A 19,126-nucleotide genomic window follows, 5' to 3' on the forward strand; every position below is an offset into this window, starting at 1 on the left:
TTCAGTATCTGGAAAGTGGCACTGGTACAGCTGTAACTATACACATTCATCAATACAGCAGCAATACACAGTGTCATGTCACACATTATTAAACAAAAATGGGACAATAAAGCCAAGATGAGAGCTTGTGACAATGTGTTTTAACACTGACAGGTTTTTTTTTAATAACTCCATTATTCTGCATCTGAAAACAACCAGTGACTGTGAGGGTAACGAGCTGAATACCTTGCACTGTATGTGTGAAAAATGTTAGCGAGCAGGAACATAGTGGAGCATTTAGCTGCAAGAGGGACAGATATCTCCCTCAGGAGATGGTAGCAACCGAAACGGAGTTAAAACGACAGCGAACACTGGACTTACATTCGCCACCAGCTCTAAATGAATGCTGATGTTGCTCCCAGTCTGCTGGATGTGTTACCGAGCAACTGTTGGCTAACGAGTTCACTTTGGGCCAGTGTTGTGTTTCCTCTACAGCCTGTATCCACTGACACAAAGTGATCATAGAATTGCATTTCATATTTTCCCTTCAAATCCAATCAACCTGGCTATGAAACAAAATACAATAAGAGTGTTTTATCGCCCAAATATGGAGAGTAAGTGTACAAGACCTGCTTTGAAGGCGGTCGTTTATCTAGCAGACTCCTGAGTGTAGCTGCCATATTGAAAGGTTTAAATTAGGTGTCAGGTCTGCACATCCTTCTCCTCATTTGACAGGTTTTTATTTAGACTGTTGAGATTGTTCCTATTATTTGACTGTTTTTAACTTCCTCTGTGCTCATGTTATGATGTGACATTGTTAAGTAAAGAGTTTTATAAATGCAGTTTATTATTATTCTATTATCTGCTTCTGCATTAATCTTCACCTTGGAGCAGAAGTGCAGTAAAAACAAATCTTAAAACCTGGCAGTGAGTTCTTTAGTCTGTCACAGAGACATCAGGAAGGTTAGCTGTGAAGCTACCTCTCACCTGCAAACAAACACTTGCCACTTAATGTGTCAGGCACAGTAAACAACAACCACATCAGAAATAACCAAGATCATCATATACATATATATATGTGCTCATGGTTGTCCTGGTGATGTGTGGTTGCTGGGGTAACTTGGTCAGGAGCTAAACAAGAGAGTCGACCCAAGGTCATTCGAAAAGACATTGTGGCGTAGGAGGATGACAGGAGGAGAACAGACGCACAGAGAGAGAATAGATTGCAAGCTGCTTGGCCAGACTGAAATATAAAGTTGTTTTTTTTTTCCCTCACCAACATTGATTTATTTTATAATACATGTTTCAATTTCGCTTGCTTCAGACAAAGCCAAGAATTCATCCACCTCATGCAGCAGCACCTCATATAAAATGAAATTTTGAAAGGACAGGAAGTCATGAAGAATACTTGTGCAGCAGAAATGCTCACATCAAGACAAAACGTGTGCAGCTTTAAAGACGAGCGAGCATGGTGTGCGTTTGCCTCCTGCTTTCCCTTCAAAGAATTTGGGTCCAGGCATGAGTGAGAACTCAATCTTACAACAAACCTGTGGGATTAGTTCTGCGTTCTGCGATTGAGTCTGTGTTGAACAACAGAGCTCAGGCTGCTCAGACTAAGACCGTCATTGGCAGTCTGCTGAGGAGCCACACACAGGTAGAGGGCTGGTTGGCCGAGCCCTTCTGATTGGGCTGACTGTTGGAAATGCAGGAAAATAACAAGAGAGAGGAGGGAATGTAAAACGCATGTTGCAGCAACTGCAGAAAGGTTGGTGGTGCCACCCACCAGACAGACATGAAAGAAAGATGAGCAATCAAGTACAACGTGTGCGCGCACACACACACCCACACATACTCTCCCATTTAGACTCTTCAAGGGGCAATTTCATTCCATCAGCTAAAAACATTGCCTCCCTTATCACTTTTCAGACAGCTCTGCTCATTCGCTCAGAGCTAAGTTTATGCATACAAATTCACTACTTAACTTGCTAATGAAAGACCTCCGTCTTGTGCCTTAGAAACCTCGGCAGACAAATGTTACAATAGCTAGGAATGAATGCCAGACGAATTCCCAGGTTAGGGAGCCGATGACAGCAGTGCCCCACCCCTCCCACCCCCCCACCCCACCCCACCCCACCCCCCTCGCCCCAGTAAACAGCGAGGTAACACAAACATGGCACCGCGGCTCTCGGAGATGTAATTACATGTGCCACAACATCTGCGCTACTGTTTCCACAGCCATGTGATGAGAACGGTGAACGGCGGGAGCTCTTTGGTGCTCAGTGTTGAATGACACGAGGCACAGAGCCAGTCTCCCAAAGGTGGGCAACAGGGTACGAGGGTGACACGACTCAGGAACAATTCGCTGAAAAGAAGCATATTCTGATTTGGTTTGGGTTTTTTTTGTTGTTGTTGTATTTTTAAGGAGAAGCTGAGGGACCAATCTATACACAGATGAGTGGTGGGAAGGAATATCAATGAGGCGAGGGCTCTTTCACAATTCTAGTTTAGACATTTAAGCCTGGAACCTACAGGTGAGGATTTGCTCTCATTCAGCCACAAGAACATTAGTGAAGCTGGAGATGTTAGACGAAAAGGTCGGGGTCGCAGCATTTAAACTGATGATGTTGGATGGGGATAAGGTCACAGTTCTGCGAAGCCCATGCAACTTCTTCCACAACAAACTTGGAGAACGAGCACAGGGCTGTGCCATATTCAAACAGGCAGGGGCCTTAACCCACCAGTGGCCACAAAGTTGGAAGCTCAGCAAGATTAAGACGCCACTTAAATGGAGCTAAAGGGCTTCACTTAAATCCACATAAAAAAGCCTCAGTCCAAAAGCAAACAACAGAATATTGACAGTGTGTCCACATACTTTAGGCCATATAGTGTCGTATTCCAGCTGTACAATGAGGGAGTGCAGCATCGGGCTGCTTGCTTTTTCGTGTCACTTGCTGGAAGTCAATTTGCATACATGAATGGAAATAGTGCATTATATTTGCAAATCACGACAGAATTACGAACAGACGCCATTTACTGTGTACGCTGCACAAAGCGGGAAAATGATTTTGGCGAGTACTTCATCCCTGCTAAAAAGATTACACTATGTAATTTACACACCGGACACATGTTGGATGGCGCCGCTTTTCTACAGATCTCAAGTTTCAACAAGGAGCCACTTAGGAGTGAGAATTCACACCTTCTATATAAATACTTCAACACAATTCAATCAAACTTTTTCTAAAATAACTTAACTTCAAAATAACCCATCACAAAAACTTCTCTGCATCGTTTCCTGTGCTTTACATTCTGCATCAGAGTAGAGCCGCAGACTCAGGTATGATAGGCGTACAACAGAGAAGTTAATAAGCTGACCTCATGAAAAGATATCCTGCAGGTGCTGGTATATTCATTTAAATCAACACTGCAGAGGAAATATTCCTGTTGAGCTCCTTGGTTTCAGGTTAAGAACCCTTATTAACCCCCAATCCAGTGTAGAGCTGTCTGTCTGCGCAGTTACTGAAGGCTGGGCTGTTAAGAGCCTCTGTTTTTCTTCTTGGTATCTTCAAGGAGGCTGTAAAAAAAAAAAAAAAAAAAAAAAGTCTGAAAGTCTGACTGTGCCAACCTGTGCTAGTGCTGCTTTTTGGCAAAGGCCAGAGGGAGAAACTGTCAATTCCACAGTTTATTTTACAAGACAAATGCTTTGTGAAGGGCCGGGCCACTTTTTTTTTTTTTTTTTTTTTAAAGATAATTCTATTCTGTGTATAAAGGCAGCTGCTGTCTGTCAGAGAGAGTCGGAGAAACAAAGACAAACTGAGAGAGACAGTCAGACTCACACAAATACCTAAAACACTACAATAAGTCCATCCACCGCCGCTCACTGGTGAAGCAGCCAGACCCTGCCAACTGGAAACACACATTTGTTGCCAGGCAACACCGGTGACATCAGCAACCCCCATCACCCCCCTCCATCCTCTGCCAGTGGCACTTGGGCTTAAAATAGCGCACAGATTATTATCAGGCTTCAGAATGGCAGGCATTCTCTCATATGCACATAAGTGAAAGTGAGCTGGGCTGCTGCGGGCTTCAGGTGGCTCGGGGGTGACAGGGTGGTGTTGATTTGCAGTGGATTCAGAGCCTTTTATCACAGAGTGTTGTGTTGCAGCCTCATGCTAAATCTTTTCCCTCATCAACCTGCACTCAGTGCCCCATAACGACAAAACGAAAACAGATTCTTACTGTTTTTTGGGGTTTTTTTTTTTGATGATTTATTAACAGTCTTTACTCAGTGCTTAGTTTAAGCACCTTTAGCAGTGATTACATCTGTGAGTCTTCTTGGGTTTGCACATTTGGATTTGGGGATTTTCTGCCAATCGTCTCCGCAGCTCCTGTTAAGCTCCATCTGGTTGGATGGGGACTGTCGGTGATGGTCATTTTCAGATGTTCCATTGGGTTCAGTTCAGGGCTTCGGCTGCTGTCCCTCCTGCACTGTCTTAACCGTGTGTTTAGGGTCGTTGTCCTGCTGGAAGGTGAACTTTCGGCCCTGTCTGAGGTCCTGAGCGCTCTGGATCAGGATCTCTGTTCAGCTTTCTCTCAACCCTGACCAGTCTCCCTGTCCCTGCTGCTGACAGAGACATGCTGACGACCCCCCCCCCCCACTCCCCTCAGCATGATGCTGCCACCACCATGCTTTACCGTTGGGATGCGACTGGGTAAGTGATGAGCAGTGCCTGGTTTCCTCCAGACATGATGCTCAGAAGTGAAGCCAAACAGAAAATCTTGTTTCTCACAGTCCGAGAGCTTTAGGAGCTGTTTTGCCAAGTTTGAGCAGAGTTTTCCCTCTGGCCACTCTGTCATAAAGCCCAGATCCGTGGGGCGCAGCAGAGATGGCTGTCCTTCTGGAAGTTTCTCCCATCTAAGGAGGCCACTGTGCTCTTGGGAACCTTCGATGCAGCAAAAATTTTTTTTTTGTAACCTTCTCCAAATCTGTGCCTTGACACAAACCCCGTCTCTGCAGGTAGTTTGTTCCTAATTACGGCTGCAACATAAAAGTCTGAATACTTTCTGAAGGCACAGTGTGTATGTGTGTGTGAGAGAAGCACATAAACACAAGCAATACAATGATGTTGAAGGTGAAGGGGGGGAGGGGTGGGGGACGGAGCAGAGGGTGCAGGTGACAAAAAGAAATGAGGTGTCGCGTCTGGGCCGATGAGACGGGGGTGAATCAGCACATCAGATTACAGCAGCGGGCTGAGAGATGATGCGTGGGAATAACGAGCACGCCAAAATCACTTCTCCTCTGTATCAGGAAACTAATCTCGCCTGCACCAGCCGAGTCCTCAAGAGTGAAAAATGACCGCAAGCTAAACTGGTCAAATAAGTTGAATTCTCTACCATGAGCTTGTTAAGCACAAATAAATATTTCCAGCAAAGACTGTGTGAATTTGGCATTGCCCTCGATCAACGGTAAAAAAAAAAATCTATGTTTGATGAGCGAAATACTGCTGAAGACACGCTTGAACCCGTTGACCTCTCTTCACGACACCAGCACAACAGCAAACAGCCTGCTTTGTGTCAGCTCCTTCCATTTTTCCAGCCGGGCCCTTGTGCGGCTCTAACGAGAGCTCCGCCAGGAAGGAGAGAGCGCCGCCGGCTCTTTTCGTGTGATGCGACTGTTTACCAATCAGCAGTGATACACAGCTGGCTGCGAGGTAGGGGAAGCCTCCAGGGGATGGATGGGAAGATGATGCGAACCAAACCCTGAGCTGTTTTTAATCTTTTCAGAGTGATGCGCCTGGCAATGAACTGTTTCCACTGTAGGGGGATGATGTCAAAGATAATGAATTAGATTATGCACTTTTCAACAGGAGCTGCAGGAGGAAAAAAAAAAACTTGCTCTGTTTGATAAATAAAGAATTCTACAGTGATGATACAGCAGCTTTGCTACTGAGCAGCTGGAGGACACATTTTAAAAGTCTGTCAGAACGAGGAGTCTGGGGTGGGGCTTTTAAAGCATTCATCAAAAATAAAATCCAGTGACCAATATTTTATTTGATTCATTATTAATTAATTCAATTTGTCCTGCTTAAAGTGAACTGAAATTTAACTTAATCGCCTACTCAGAGGTGTGAAAGCCAAAAGCAGCAACCTTGATGTACTGTGCTACTCTGCTATCTCCCGGGATCCTTGTTTTCCTTCCTTCCAGCAATAAAACATTAAAACACTTGAAAATAACCTTGACTAACTTTTTCTTTTTCTAATTTTTTCTTGGAGATTTGTAATTTGACCCCCCTCCCCAGCTACTGCCTCTCAAGGTCACTTCAAACCAGAGGCTAAGTTTCAACAATTGTTCACCACCACAAAGAAAAATCTTTTTTCAACTACACACCTGTGTATTGTCAGACATCTGTATTAACAAATCCAGGCATGTTGCTCTCCTGGCACCTGAATCCTAAAGGAACTCATATTATACTACTTTAAATTCTGCTCTCTTTGAACTCCTCTTCCCATCATTGCTCACGGTGCCTGTTTTTTTTTTTTCCACCATCGATTACAGCTTTGCAGTGCAGCTGGAAATATTAATGAACAACTGCACTGGTGATTGATTCTGTTCAATTGCTCTCTATTCTGCAGGTGACTAGGAAAAGCAAAGCCCTGCTGTATAAGTAGGACAGATCTATCAATATTTATAGATGAAAAATGCGCGAGACAGTGACTTAAAAAGACTGTCACAAGTTTGAAAAATGACTTCCCTCGCAGCTGGAAGCCAGAAGATGCAAACAAACTTTGCTTTTTAGGTGTTTTGACTCTAATGAGTTTCTCAAGGAGGAGTCTGTCTCTCCTTCCTATGATGCCCATTTTCGAGCAAACGAGCCTTGAATACTAAACTGCTTTTCCAATGAGCAAGATGCTTCTCTTTTGTTGGGGGTGGGGGGGAGATGAAGCGGAGTTGTCAAGGTACCGACAAAGCTAAAAGTTGCTTGATCGATGTTGTGTCTTTGAGGAGACGGTCGAATGCTGCGCTGTGACACTCCCAGCAGGGTGACTCAGGAACTCAGGAAACTGTACACCCACACTTTTCCCTTGAGAACTGCAAACACTTGTGTCAATATAAAAATACTGATAAATTTGAACTGCAGTATACACTGCCCCCCCACCCCCCCAACCCCACCCCCCACCCACCACCACCACCACCACCACCACCTCACAGGGCTGGCCTTCAGATTTTTATTATCAACAATTCCCCTGAAGAGGCTAAAACCAACAATGAATTTATCCTGGAAACACTCGCCGTGTTGAAAGAATGATGCAATACATGTCACCCGTTTTTATACTGCAAGTTGTATGCACACATGCACGAGTTATCTGGACGATGGCAACACTTGCAAGTATGAAAAATTAATGTTGGCTTTAGTCTCTTGTGAGAAACTGGTGTTAAAAAGATAAAATACCTCCAACCAAGTGTGACCGCTGCAGCAGTATGGATGTGGGAAAGGTGCTGCTGGAAATGCAGGTGAGCTTCAGACAAATTGTAAAAAGTTGCTTGGTTCCTTCTGTAACTCCGGAAAGAAAATTACAAACTTAAGTTGTTTTAATGAATATGTATAACATGGCATAGCATATTTTTCTTTCACCCACAGGCTGGAAGTCAAACTGCCTCAGACACACAAAGAGAAAGCAAGTGAGAAGTGGAGTGACCAAGTCTACCGTGAAAAAGTGGAGAACACATTTGGATTGCAGCCCTGGCCGCCAGCTGCCAGTTATTGAGTTTAGCAGGGGGTGAAGAATCCAATGGGATTTACACATCTAGACAGAAATCAAGAGGGCGCCAGAGGTTTTTCTCCAAACTCAATAAATCACCTGACTGGGGCAGCCACAAAGTGTGGCAGGATTTTGTTTCGTGTGTGTGTGTGTGTGTGTTAGGGAGAGAAAGAAAGGAAGCGAGATCCAAACTTGACTGAGCTACAGTACAAACTCCTGGGTGTTCAAGTAGAATTAAATGTTATCTCACAAACACCGAGGCAACAGAGAGAAAGCTGCGAATCAGCACCTCTGTTCAGCACATCCAGGGGCTGAAACTTTGTCTCAGTCCGACCTTCTGCACTGCCGGTCCGACACGATCTAAGCTAGAGCTAGAGAGCAACGGGATGTATTATACATAACAGTGTAAACAACTAAATCACACAGCACCAAAAGGCTTGCAAATGTCATAATCTTCTGTTTACCTGTGCGCACGGCTGCTTGTTCTAAACTCTTCAACTCCCACACTGCTCGTATAAACAGTAAATCATCCAAAAGCCTTATGCAACAAAGGACCAGTGTATGTGTGTTTAAACTGAGCACAGAAATATGACAGAGAGAGAATTCACTGCCATTACTGAACTTCGACAAATTGATTTTCACTTTGTATAAGCCTGCTGCTAAGCATAAACCCTCAGTATATGTAGCTGCGTCCTCATTCAGGGGCTGGGTGGACGCCAGTCAGGAAGGTGTCCTGGCAAACCAGACTGAACCTGCAGCTCTTCCCCAGATGAGATGGTCTAGCTTCACAAAGACCAAAACTATGGGGCAACACCAGAAATGGCTGAAGTGGGGCAGCCTTTTTGGCCAGTTGTACGGTCTTCAGTGTTGGGATGCGGATGCTAAAGGATGCAGCTTTGACCTGGAATTCAGGAAGTCTGAGATATGCCTACAGTCAGCTTGGCAGTTCAAACTCAGGAGACCGAATTGATAAATCACATCTCTGAAATATTGCAATATTGAGCTGTTCCCACTCCCGTTGGGCATGGACAGACCAATCAGCCAAGTGGGTTAATCTGCGCTGAGATCAGAGTAGGCCGCCTGTACAAACTCAAGGTCGATGGATTTCCAACCGCCCAGCAACAGTATTGATTCCATATTTAACACAGAGATGTCGTCTTGTTCGGCATTGATCCTCCATTTGCGCAGGCAGGACATTACAAAACAAAGAGACAGCCAATTGTGCTCTATTGCTGTCCCTGGCACATTCATCATTGTTCACTATTACTTGGGGAGGCCGGCAATCAAACTGAGAGGGGGAGGAGGCACAACATTAGCGTGATGGCACGCTGCCTGGACTCAGGCCTCCAATCCAAGAGGCTAACAGGGTCTTACCCATTCAAGAACCATTAGAAACCAGGGCCTGAGAAAACAATGCAGGGAACCAAAGACTCCAATTACATTTCTTATCATTCAGACCCACAACAGCCGTGATGTATAATAGTCCAACTGTGCGGGGAGGAAGGGGAGTTTCTGGAAAAATGCAAAACTTCCCCTCACTTGTCAAATACACAACCAGTGCACTGTGAGTTAAGGAGCACGACCTCGCACGCCTTGAAAATGATGATCATGACTCAGCCTCTGTGAGCATGATATTAATCTAAAGTGCACTGGTACGATGTGGTATTGAGATATCGACTCTGTTAATGGAATTTTTAAGGGGCAGACAGAGCAAAATAAAAGTCCTTCTGCGCCAAGACTGGATAACCACGAAACACTGTAATTGTGTTGTAGTGAAAAAAAAAAAAAAAAATCGACATTATCACATACGGTTGGGTAATCCTGGTTTTGTGTATTTGGACTCTCCTAAAAAAAAAAAAAAAAAAAAAAAGTGGAATGGAATGAGATGGTAATGACTCCTCATCAAATAGTCCGATTTAACACACGCTTCAGTGGGGAAGCAATTTCCACTTCCACTCCTGAACTGACGGACAAGGTAGACGTGATTGTTTTCTCTCTTTTATCTCTGCACTAAGCACACAACTTAGTCCTCACGTCTCAGCCAGTCACTCAGTGCAAAGTCAATTAAACATCAGTGAAGACAATGAAAGGTAACGCCAGTCAGATCCCTTGTGCTGCTCAGGAATGTGGCCAGCTGAAGAAATGCTCTCTGGGAGTCTCCCAACCTGACTGTGGGGTCTTTCAGCCACGATTCTCACTTCAAGTGACGAATCTTGAAGGTATCAAATCAAAGGAATAATGTCTTTTCTCCAAAGAGATCCCGAGTGACCTCAGCCATCTGCCCTGTCTGCAAAACTGGTGGAAATGATGACGCATCACCGTGTGATGATTGGTTCCCAGAGATGCTCGGAAATTCAAACTGGGGGGATCTTTGACGTCATAATTACTCTAGTAGTTTTTGTATTACAGACTAATCCCTTGGTCTACAATAGAAAAATACAGGAGGGATTAATCAAAGTGGGAAGTATGATAACATGTGCTCCATAATGTCAGCAGGCTTTTGGGGAATAGGGATTTTCTGGAGTTATGCCTCTTCTCAAGGCCAAGTTAATGTCAATGGGCTAATAAAGTGCACATTTGCAGTCTTCTCACACTGATAAGCTTAAGACGAGGCCGAGTCTTAAAGATCAGGTTAAATTAAAACATCATATACAGTTTGGGCTAATGAAGCACTTGAGGTCCTTGAAATACTTTCTCGGCATCTATATCATAAAACCTTAATCCCTAAAGTTTGAGGGCAAAGTGCTTCTCAATCCACTAAACTGACATAATTAAAACAGCACTATGCAGCTTCACGCATATCATATGGCTGGGGATAAATGTTAGAGCAGTTTTAACTTCAACCACCAGAAATCCTGTGACATTAAGTCCATGAGCTGGACTCAGTGAGCTTCTGTTCTGTGATGCTTTCCACAAAACAGACAAAAGAGGGAGGAGAACAGAACATGTTGGTCCAGCTTTCACAGCTCAGACACAGATCTTTAGGAGTCAGTTTGGATTTCATTTCAAGTTTCAATTTGCTGCTTACAGTCCAACAGGCAAGTACTTTGGGCTACAGGGAAAATGTATGAAATCCAGTAAGGCAGGTCTATCTATTTTGTATTTTTCCCCCAGTGCAGCCTTAAACAAACTGTACCAACAAGGTAAAAATCACTTTCTGATCTGTCTTTACAAAGTGAAATTCCTTCCTACCTGTCTGCCACCAGTGATCCAGGACAGGAACCCCAAAGCTTCTCTTTGCCCATTCCAGCGTCTCCACATCACATCGCTCCCCTGCCAGGAACAACGACCGCAGGCTGCAAGGACACACAGGCACATCTGTCAATCACTTTAGGGAAACATGACACATCTGCTGCCTCACAGGAATGGACAGGACAAGTCAAAATCTGTGCAGTGCAAAATATACTTTACCAAGTGTGAGTGCTGACATACTCAAACTTTTCTGAAAATCCTTCCTTTAAGATTTATCCAAGACTTCAACAACGTCAAACAATGGCCTACGACAGATTCTAGCAATTTAGTCTGTGTGGGTTTATGCTTCATGGGATTGGGCCATCTCTCCCTGTGCTCTCTAACACTGTGTCTATATGAGAAACCCTGACTGCTGTGCAGACTGTGAGCTTCTGATTTACCTCTTTGCTTGAAGTGTTTTGTAAATTGGCACCACCCTCCATTTCACTGTGCCCGTGCTCCTAGCTGTGACTGAGGCGTCCTCTCCGCTGCCTCCGACAGCGCTGAGCAGATCGTTCTCGCCACGCTCGCTGACCAAACAGATCTTTGCGTCTCCCTGTGATGGTTTTCCACCTCACAGTCAGTCATCAGGACAATAGAGGTGAATTTTAGTGCGTGTTGAGCATCATCTCCACTGGCGTCTCAAACAGCTCCGTCCTTAGCCTCTTACTTTTAAAATGTCATGGAAGAAAAAACACTCAATTCCACCTTTTTCCCTTCCTCTGAAACTTGCACACATTTTTACTCATCTCAAAAAGGCGTTTCAAGTTGGACGTTCATTTCAAAACTCTTGGCAAGGCTAAGCTGCTCTGTTTCCCCCAGGAAAAGTCTGCCCTCAAGATGGCCTCTAAGTCAATACTGATGAGCCCCTGAATCAATGACAACCCGGAGGCAAAAAAAAAAAAAAAATCTTGCAAGGACATCTGAATCTGTCAAATGTGACACTCCCTTACTCGTCCTTTCTTATTCAAGTTTTAGCTTCCTCCTGGTTTGGATGAGAGCTACTCCCTGGCTTCATGAAACTCTCCCTCCATGCCCTACAAGTGACCCAAAACACTGCAGTTTCTTTCTTCAGCCTGCCCCAATTTCTCTGCCATCATTCTCATCCCGACGCCTTCTGATGGCTGCCCACGGCTGCTCATACCTAATTCACAACACTGCTGGATGCTCGCCACGAGGCTGCGAGGGGAACCGTAACCCCCTGTAAGTCCAGGCCACAGTGCAGCTGCAGATACTAGTCTAGTCACTACATTTTTCCACAGTTGGACGCTGGTCATCAGTCATTGTTCTCCGCCCGCCGCCATGATGAAATGACCTTCCACCTCCAATCAAACTTGACGCCACACACACACACACACACACACACACACACACACACACGTCTTCTGTAAAAGGCGAGAGAGTTTTCATCATGTCTCACTCTCTCCCCAAGTGAATCACATCTTTTCCATCTCTGCTCTCTCCCTGGATAATATTCTGTTCTCTTTTTCAAGCACTCCTCTCAAACCTGATTGTTCAGGTTTTAGAGGTCGCAGGGATATTATGCAGTCTGGGTTTTCTGGTCTTCTGAAACACTGTTTGCTGAGCACTGGCTGCACCTCCGTAAAAACAGAATGCATGTAAATAAACAGACATTCAAAATGTTGTGCCGCTGCCTATCACCACACAGATGTCACTGAAGGATGAGGGGTAATTTGTGTTTTAAATAACATTATGGTGCCTTCTTTCTTCTTCTTTCTGTTGAATTATAGTGTTTTAGCATTTTTCCCCAAATACAGGTCTAATTACCCAGAAAGCTTCTGTGACGATAACATTTGTTTCTAACTTCAGGAGGTGATATCAGCTGATTTATTGGCTATTGGCTTTTTCGTGCTCCAAACTACCGTCATTATATTGGTCATTAAAAATCCTCTATGTGTCAAGTAAGAAGAGAGGAAGTCCAGGGCCTTAATGAAGCCCCTGCTTTAACAATGTCCCTCTATTCAGCTGCCAGATTCTGCACTGGAGAAACCGAACTAAATAACGAGGAATAAATGAATGGCTGACTAATCAGTGACCTTATATTCAAGTTAAAACCCATTACCCTCCCACCCTCGTGCTTCTAGTTATTCAAGGACCTGTGTTATTCAGGTTTTCAAAGGAGTTCAATGGAAGTTGGATTCTCAATGACCTTAGAAGCAGGAGAGGAAGGGCGATGGTTTGGCTGCGGCCCAGGCTCAAGGGCTGAACAATGAGTCAGTAACATAGGCGTAAACATCTGCGATCTTGTAGAGGAACAAAAGCTCTTTAGAAACCCTTTCTAAAATCACTCCCAAAGAACCAAGGACCACACATGTGCGAGTTACTCCGGAATACACCTACATGGCATGAAGCTACAAATATTTATGATGATCACATCTGAGCAGTTTGTTCGTTATCGCCGTCTTTGCTCAAACAAAGACACCTCCCACCTCACATTTTGTGTTCACTGCACGTACTGCATGTAGGATGATAATTATCTGAGAGCTAAGCGACGTCTGTTTCAAAACAAACTTTCTCACACACGTACAACATGAGGACAAACGAAAGGCTTAATCGTTCCACATTTAAACCAACAAATCTACCACCTGTTATGTTCCTGGCATCCACTATAGGCTGCTGGCGAAGGTAAAGCACAATGGTGCAGTGCTATAAAGCAAACTAAGGAAAGATATTAAACAGAAAAGCAAATACTCTCTCTCTCAGTGGTAACACTGTCCAATCAGGAGCCATATTTATTTGCTAGTTTGTAAAGATAAGGCCCCACTAATCTGTACAAAACAACCTTGGAGGAGGCCAATAAAGCTGAAAACATCTTGCTCTTAGTGCTTCAGGTGGAACACATGATGACCTTTTGTCACGTTTTAAGTCTAGAAATCGCTGATGTGCTTTAAGCTGATTCTGCGATAAGAAAAGGAGAATTCAGATAATGAACCCTAAAAGTCTGAGTGTGTGACCTGTTGTTATGTGTGTGTGTTAGTGTGTAGAGCTCTAACTGCATCAAATGGCAATTCACCAGCATCATCAACGCTCTGGTCTACTCTCACAGGTTTATTTCACTTAGCAGCCGACAAGGTGCAAACATCACCCCGAGCGCCGGCCTCGACTGTGCATCAGCTGGAGTCGTGCACTTTGTCACTTTGTTTCTGAGTGAGGCTCTCTGAGCGGTTAGTTAGCCCTCCTGTCTTTAAAACACAGCTGACAGAATCTCCGCGCCTTTGTCAGGCTGCATTTACACAGACCACCGCTGCCATCACAGCTTTCAACAGCCTTGCAGCCAGACTTTCAATTTAGTTTTCACATCCACAGTGATGAGTTATACGGCTCAAGCGCACTGATAAGGGTCCAGGGCTATTATAGCCGAGCGGGCCCTAGAGGGGGGAAATGTGCCACAGTGTCAATGAAGCCCAGACAGGGTATTTGAGCTGTATGAAATAGCTGAAGGTCTCTCATGCATGAAGTTATGTGTTTGACAATCAAAGATTTCAGTTTTATGAAAGATTTTACTATTTCCATCAACACACTTTTAATTAAAAGCAGCTTTATTAGTATTGACATATTCTTCTATGTGTTACTGGAAGAATCCACAGACTAGATCCATTTGGTGGTATTGTCACGAATGCTAAATGCTTGGATGAATTTCTCATATGCATCTATACTGCACAGCCTTGAGAATTCAGCCTGGACCGGTGAATTGAGCACAGTGTAGAGGATCAAACAATTTACCATCATGAAGAAAACAAGTTCAACACCTCTTGAAAAGAAAGACTCGATTATTTTGATACTTCATGCTTTCCTCTGTCTCAATCATGTAGCAAATTAAACCTTTCTAGACAGAAGTGACTCATAAATTGTCTCCTTTACTCTCAAAAAATGAAAAGCTTTTAAATTCCATGAAAGTATTACAGATTCTCTAAATGCCATAAAATCTCTTTTTGGAACTGTAAGATGGAAAGTACATATAAGTTAAAGGGAAAGTCTTGACCTGACATTGAACCGCCCTGTGTTAAAATGATGCCAAGTTTCACTGCTGCCTTGGTCTTTCTGTCTCTATGCCAGAGTGACATGATTTTTTTTTTCTGAGTGCCAAAGGGAAACTGTGCAATCTTTCACCAACCTGCCTCCTCCAAGGGGAAAAGACACATTAAGAACAAGAAAGTGTACACTGGAAGAGCATGTTGCTTAAATGACTGACTGTGGCAGGGTCAAAACTGAGAGGAGAGATGCCACAGATATGTGAGGCAAAAGATAAATAATCTCCATCTGCAAGAACAGCATTTAAAAAAAAAAAAAAAAAGGTGCTATGCATTCCCCACAGCGAAAAACCCAAAGCTGGTCAAATTCAGCACACAATGCCACAGTTACTGAATGATTCACCAGGGCCGTAGGTCATCTCCACTCAGAATTGCTTTATGATTGTGTGCCTAAAGGCATTTTCAGACTGCTGGACAGAATGAAAGTGGCGACTTGACACCACGACCCTTAGGTTCAGGTTTCTGTGTCCTCCTCCAAACAATTAACAATTGAGATGAACTCGATAATTTCAGCTCTGCAGGCCAACCCAGGCGCTATGAAAAATGTTTGTTTTCCACTCTGAGCCACAGGGGAGTTTAACCTGACCAGTGAGACAGCAGGAAAAACAAGTTCATGTCGGATGATTTAATACAGGTGGACCGCAGTGACCTGCCATCGCTCGTTATCCATCCTCATTAACACCCGAGCGGCTCGAGCTAAGGCTACAAACTGGGAGCGACAGAGGTGGAGGAGGGCTGCGCGTCACCAGATGGCCGGAGACTAACGAGAGGCTGAACGGGCTGTGAGGACCATTACCAGCCAGGAGATACTTCAACGCATCTTTCCTGGCTTTTCTGAGCTCATGTCACATCCTGCAGTTAAAGGCTGGAGTCTGTACAAACTAGTCTTCACTGGTTTTGTGTCGTTTCCCAAAAGCACAACCATGTTTCAGTTCATGGATCAGGAAACGGTCGAGATCTGAACACTGGAGTTGTATGATATGTATCATTATTTTTTCTTCTCTCTAAAAGGACGGGTTTGTGGCATCCATTTACATTTGATATGATTTAAATCTCTATTAGGGTTTTTTTTTTTTTTTAATTAACAATCAGTTGATTAGTTTTTAATAAATCAATTAATTGTTCAGTCTAGGGCTGAATGCTATGTGAAAAACTAAATAAATATATTGCTATTATTTTGGTGATGAGAGAGACAGTTACAGTTACAATGATCGTTTTTGCATATTCACAGACAAAAAAAAAAATTTAAATGATGATGATGTGATTCTGCACTTATGGTACTAACAATGCACAACAATGTGGTGACCTATTTTATCTTTATAAGAAAAAAAAATGCAGCTCCTGAGATTTGGATATTGCACTCGGCTCAAAGATATTCACTTTCCAATCAATTAATCAATTAATCTCTCTCTCTCTTGCACAATATAAAAGGCATTCCTTCATTTAGCACTTAGTCTATAGTCATTGCTATCAAACTGTTGTTTATTCTTAGTTGTAGAGGATGAAGTGCTGCTGTTTACCTGGACAGGGGGTATTTTTTCCCCATCTCAGCTTGTGGGTCCTGCTGGCGAATGGCTCGGATGGCAGTGGGCGCTGTGAACATGGAGGAAGCTCCGTGTTCAGACAGCACACGGAAGAAAGCTCCAGGGTCGGGAGTCCCTACAGGCTTACCCTGTAAACAAGACAGTTCAGCCGCAGCTGGTTAGTTCACAGACGCTACACATCAGGCCGCAGACCACCTTCAGAGTTAATAGCTGATCCACAGATTGTGGAAGCTCAGAAACATTACAGATTTCCACCATGTTCCACAGAACAAATTCACCACAGCTGTAAACTATGAACCTTGAATATTCATTGAGCAGCTGTTTAAAATGGAGATGCACACTGGAAAGCTGCCTTCCAGACAGATGGGCCCAGAAATCCATGGACTTAAAAAACACAGTTGTGTTACTGGAGTATTGTTTGGAGGAAAGATAAAAGGTAAAAGACGCCTGCAGGCAAATGCCTCCAACAGCAATTTCCATTGTGTTGCCAATCCCTACAGCAGGAAGACAACTGCAGGAGGGGATGGTAAACAGCAGCAGAGAGTACTGGCTGTCATTTCTGCTCTGGATAAATATTTGTGTCTGTGTATTGATCAGAGGGAAGATAACAGATTGGTAGCATCGCGTCTCAAGATAGACAGGCTGCGAAAACAAAAGCTACGTGACATGACCAGTGTGACCCGAAGTCAAACACTGATTAATTAACCAAATGCCCACTACTGCCACTTCCTGTGGGTGAGAGAAAATCAGGAGTACTAATGTAATGGGTGACCCTCAACTTTAGAAACACAACTGTGCGACGCAGACGTAAAGCTCAACCACCCGACCCACATCCCTCCCCGCTGCGATCTGCAGAGTGTGTTCTATGCTAATTACCCTCCACATCATAAACAGCTCGCGTAGAGGCTGTTCTCCAGTCACCAGTGGGTAGTGGGCTCACAAAGCAAAGCCAAATTACGTGTAATAATCACAAGTAGCTGTTACAAAACAAAATACTTAATTACAGCTTGTTTATTCCTTTACCATTCATCTTCATAAGGAGTGTGCCACATAACAACAGCACGCTCAGCAGAGGGCCTGTATGCTCGAGGTATTAGGTACTGATACCGTTGGGTACTTATGTTGTGATGTTAACGTTTAAATACTGCAAATAGTTAAAAATCAGCACAGCTGCTTTTGAAACACGAAATGTTAAAAGGAATGTTTTGAAAAATCAGCTGAAAAATGAGACGTGCAGGTGACACAGAGACTGTGATTAGTGAAGAAAAAAGACAAGAAGTGAAGGGTTGGGATAGAAGGAGTTGCAGCCTGACTCCTGACAGTAGCCGTAGCAGCCAGAGTCAAACGCGGCAACGGTGTCAAACGGTTCGCCACATCTTGAACCGAGGCCCAGTTCACATAAACTTTGGAGGCATTAACCAAATTTGGATGTATTCAGCTTGCAGGGCCAACGAAGGCTGACACCCAACGGACATTAGAACCTGACTTATGCAGCTTTCTAAGTTGTACAACTCAGGTTTTACTGCACATTTCTGGCATTTTTATTGACGTTTGCAATACTGCTGCAGTTCTTCTTAGATACTAAACCTTGTCTACTGGGACGTACCTCATAGAGAATTGTGCTGTTACCGTGGAGCAGAGGACCATAGCAGATATATGAATGGCCGACCACCCAGCCCAGGTCTGACGCTGCCCACCAAACCTGCAAATTGTTAAAGGTGAAAATGTGCACAAAGTCAACTAAACACAAACTTTTAATATACTATTTAACAAGTGAAGAGAATTGCATCAGCATCATCCTTAATACTAATTAATAATTTCAGAGCAGAACTCAGTCCAGATGAATATTACATGGTCATCAAATCTTTTAAGTGAAGAACAATCCTTCTCTTTGCTCTTTGTTCTTAAGCACAGCACTGACTCAGAAGAGAATGCTTTATTGCCTTACATCTCCAGGACTGAGGCCATAAATATTTGACATGGTCCATTTCAGCATCACAGCGTAGCCCGCAGTGTCTCGCACGACACCCTGGGGGACAAGATAAGAAAAACATCAGACTAGTGACAGGTATTGCGCTAAGCAAAGCGGCAGGGGTTTAATATCAGTCTAAACACAGCCCTTCACCCCTGCTCCACAAAACAGGGTGGTACATTGTTTTCAAATGAATGCTCCTCAAACCAATTCCAGTTGCTTTTATTAATTAATCCTGCTGCATAACTATTTTTGCACATGATAGTGAGTCCTCATCTCCACAAGTTACAGTCTCCTACAGGCATAACCGAGAAGCTGACAGAACAACGCTGGAAATAATGGCACCATTAAGTTCAGGAAGTGGCCAGCAGTTGGATATTTTATATCATCTGTTGCCCAAAGACAAAATGATGCTGTTTGAAAGGAGCCAGGATTTTTCCATTTGAAACTGCCTGCAGGCGATTCCTCCTGCATGAGCTCCGGCTCCTGCTGTGGAAAAGCTCTGTCTTATTTATATCATGGTGGTGGTGTTTAGATGGAGCCTGGATTGTTTTCCGGAGTCAAAGAGCAGATGAGTCACACGAAAGCTC

General features: G+C 43.9%; 1 protein-coding gene across 1 annotated transcript in view; it reads right to left on the minus strand.

Moving 5' to 3' along the window:
• Positions 1–19,126, minus strand: part of acss3 (acyl-CoA synthetase short chain family member 3) — a 33,028-nt gene that overhangs the window by 8,011 nt on the left and 5,891 nt on the right. Inside the window, exons 6-9 of the mRNA XM_071501858.1 lie at positions 18,513–18,593; positions 18,171–18,266; positions 16,541–16,692; positions 10,930–11,033 (exon numbers count right to left, since the gene is read on the minus strand). Of these exons, the coding sequence (XP_071357959.1) occupies positions 10,930–11,033; positions 16,541–16,692; positions 18,171–18,266; positions 18,513–18,593 (433 nt within the window). The remainder of the gene's footprint in view (positions 1–10,929; positions 11,034–16,540; positions 16,693–18,170; positions 18,267–18,512; positions 18,594–19,126) is intronic.

This window comes from Trachinotus anak, unplaced genomic scaffold, assembly GCF_046630095.1.
Source record: "Trachinotus anak isolate AG129_WGS33_773 ecotype Australia unplaced genomic scaffold, CSIRO_AGI_Tana_v1 ptg000018l, whole genome shotgun sequence".
In the NCBI taxonomy this organism is placed as follows: domain Eukaryota; kingdom Metazoa; phylum Chordata; class Actinopteri; order Carangiformes; family Carangidae; genus Trachinotus; species Trachinotus anak.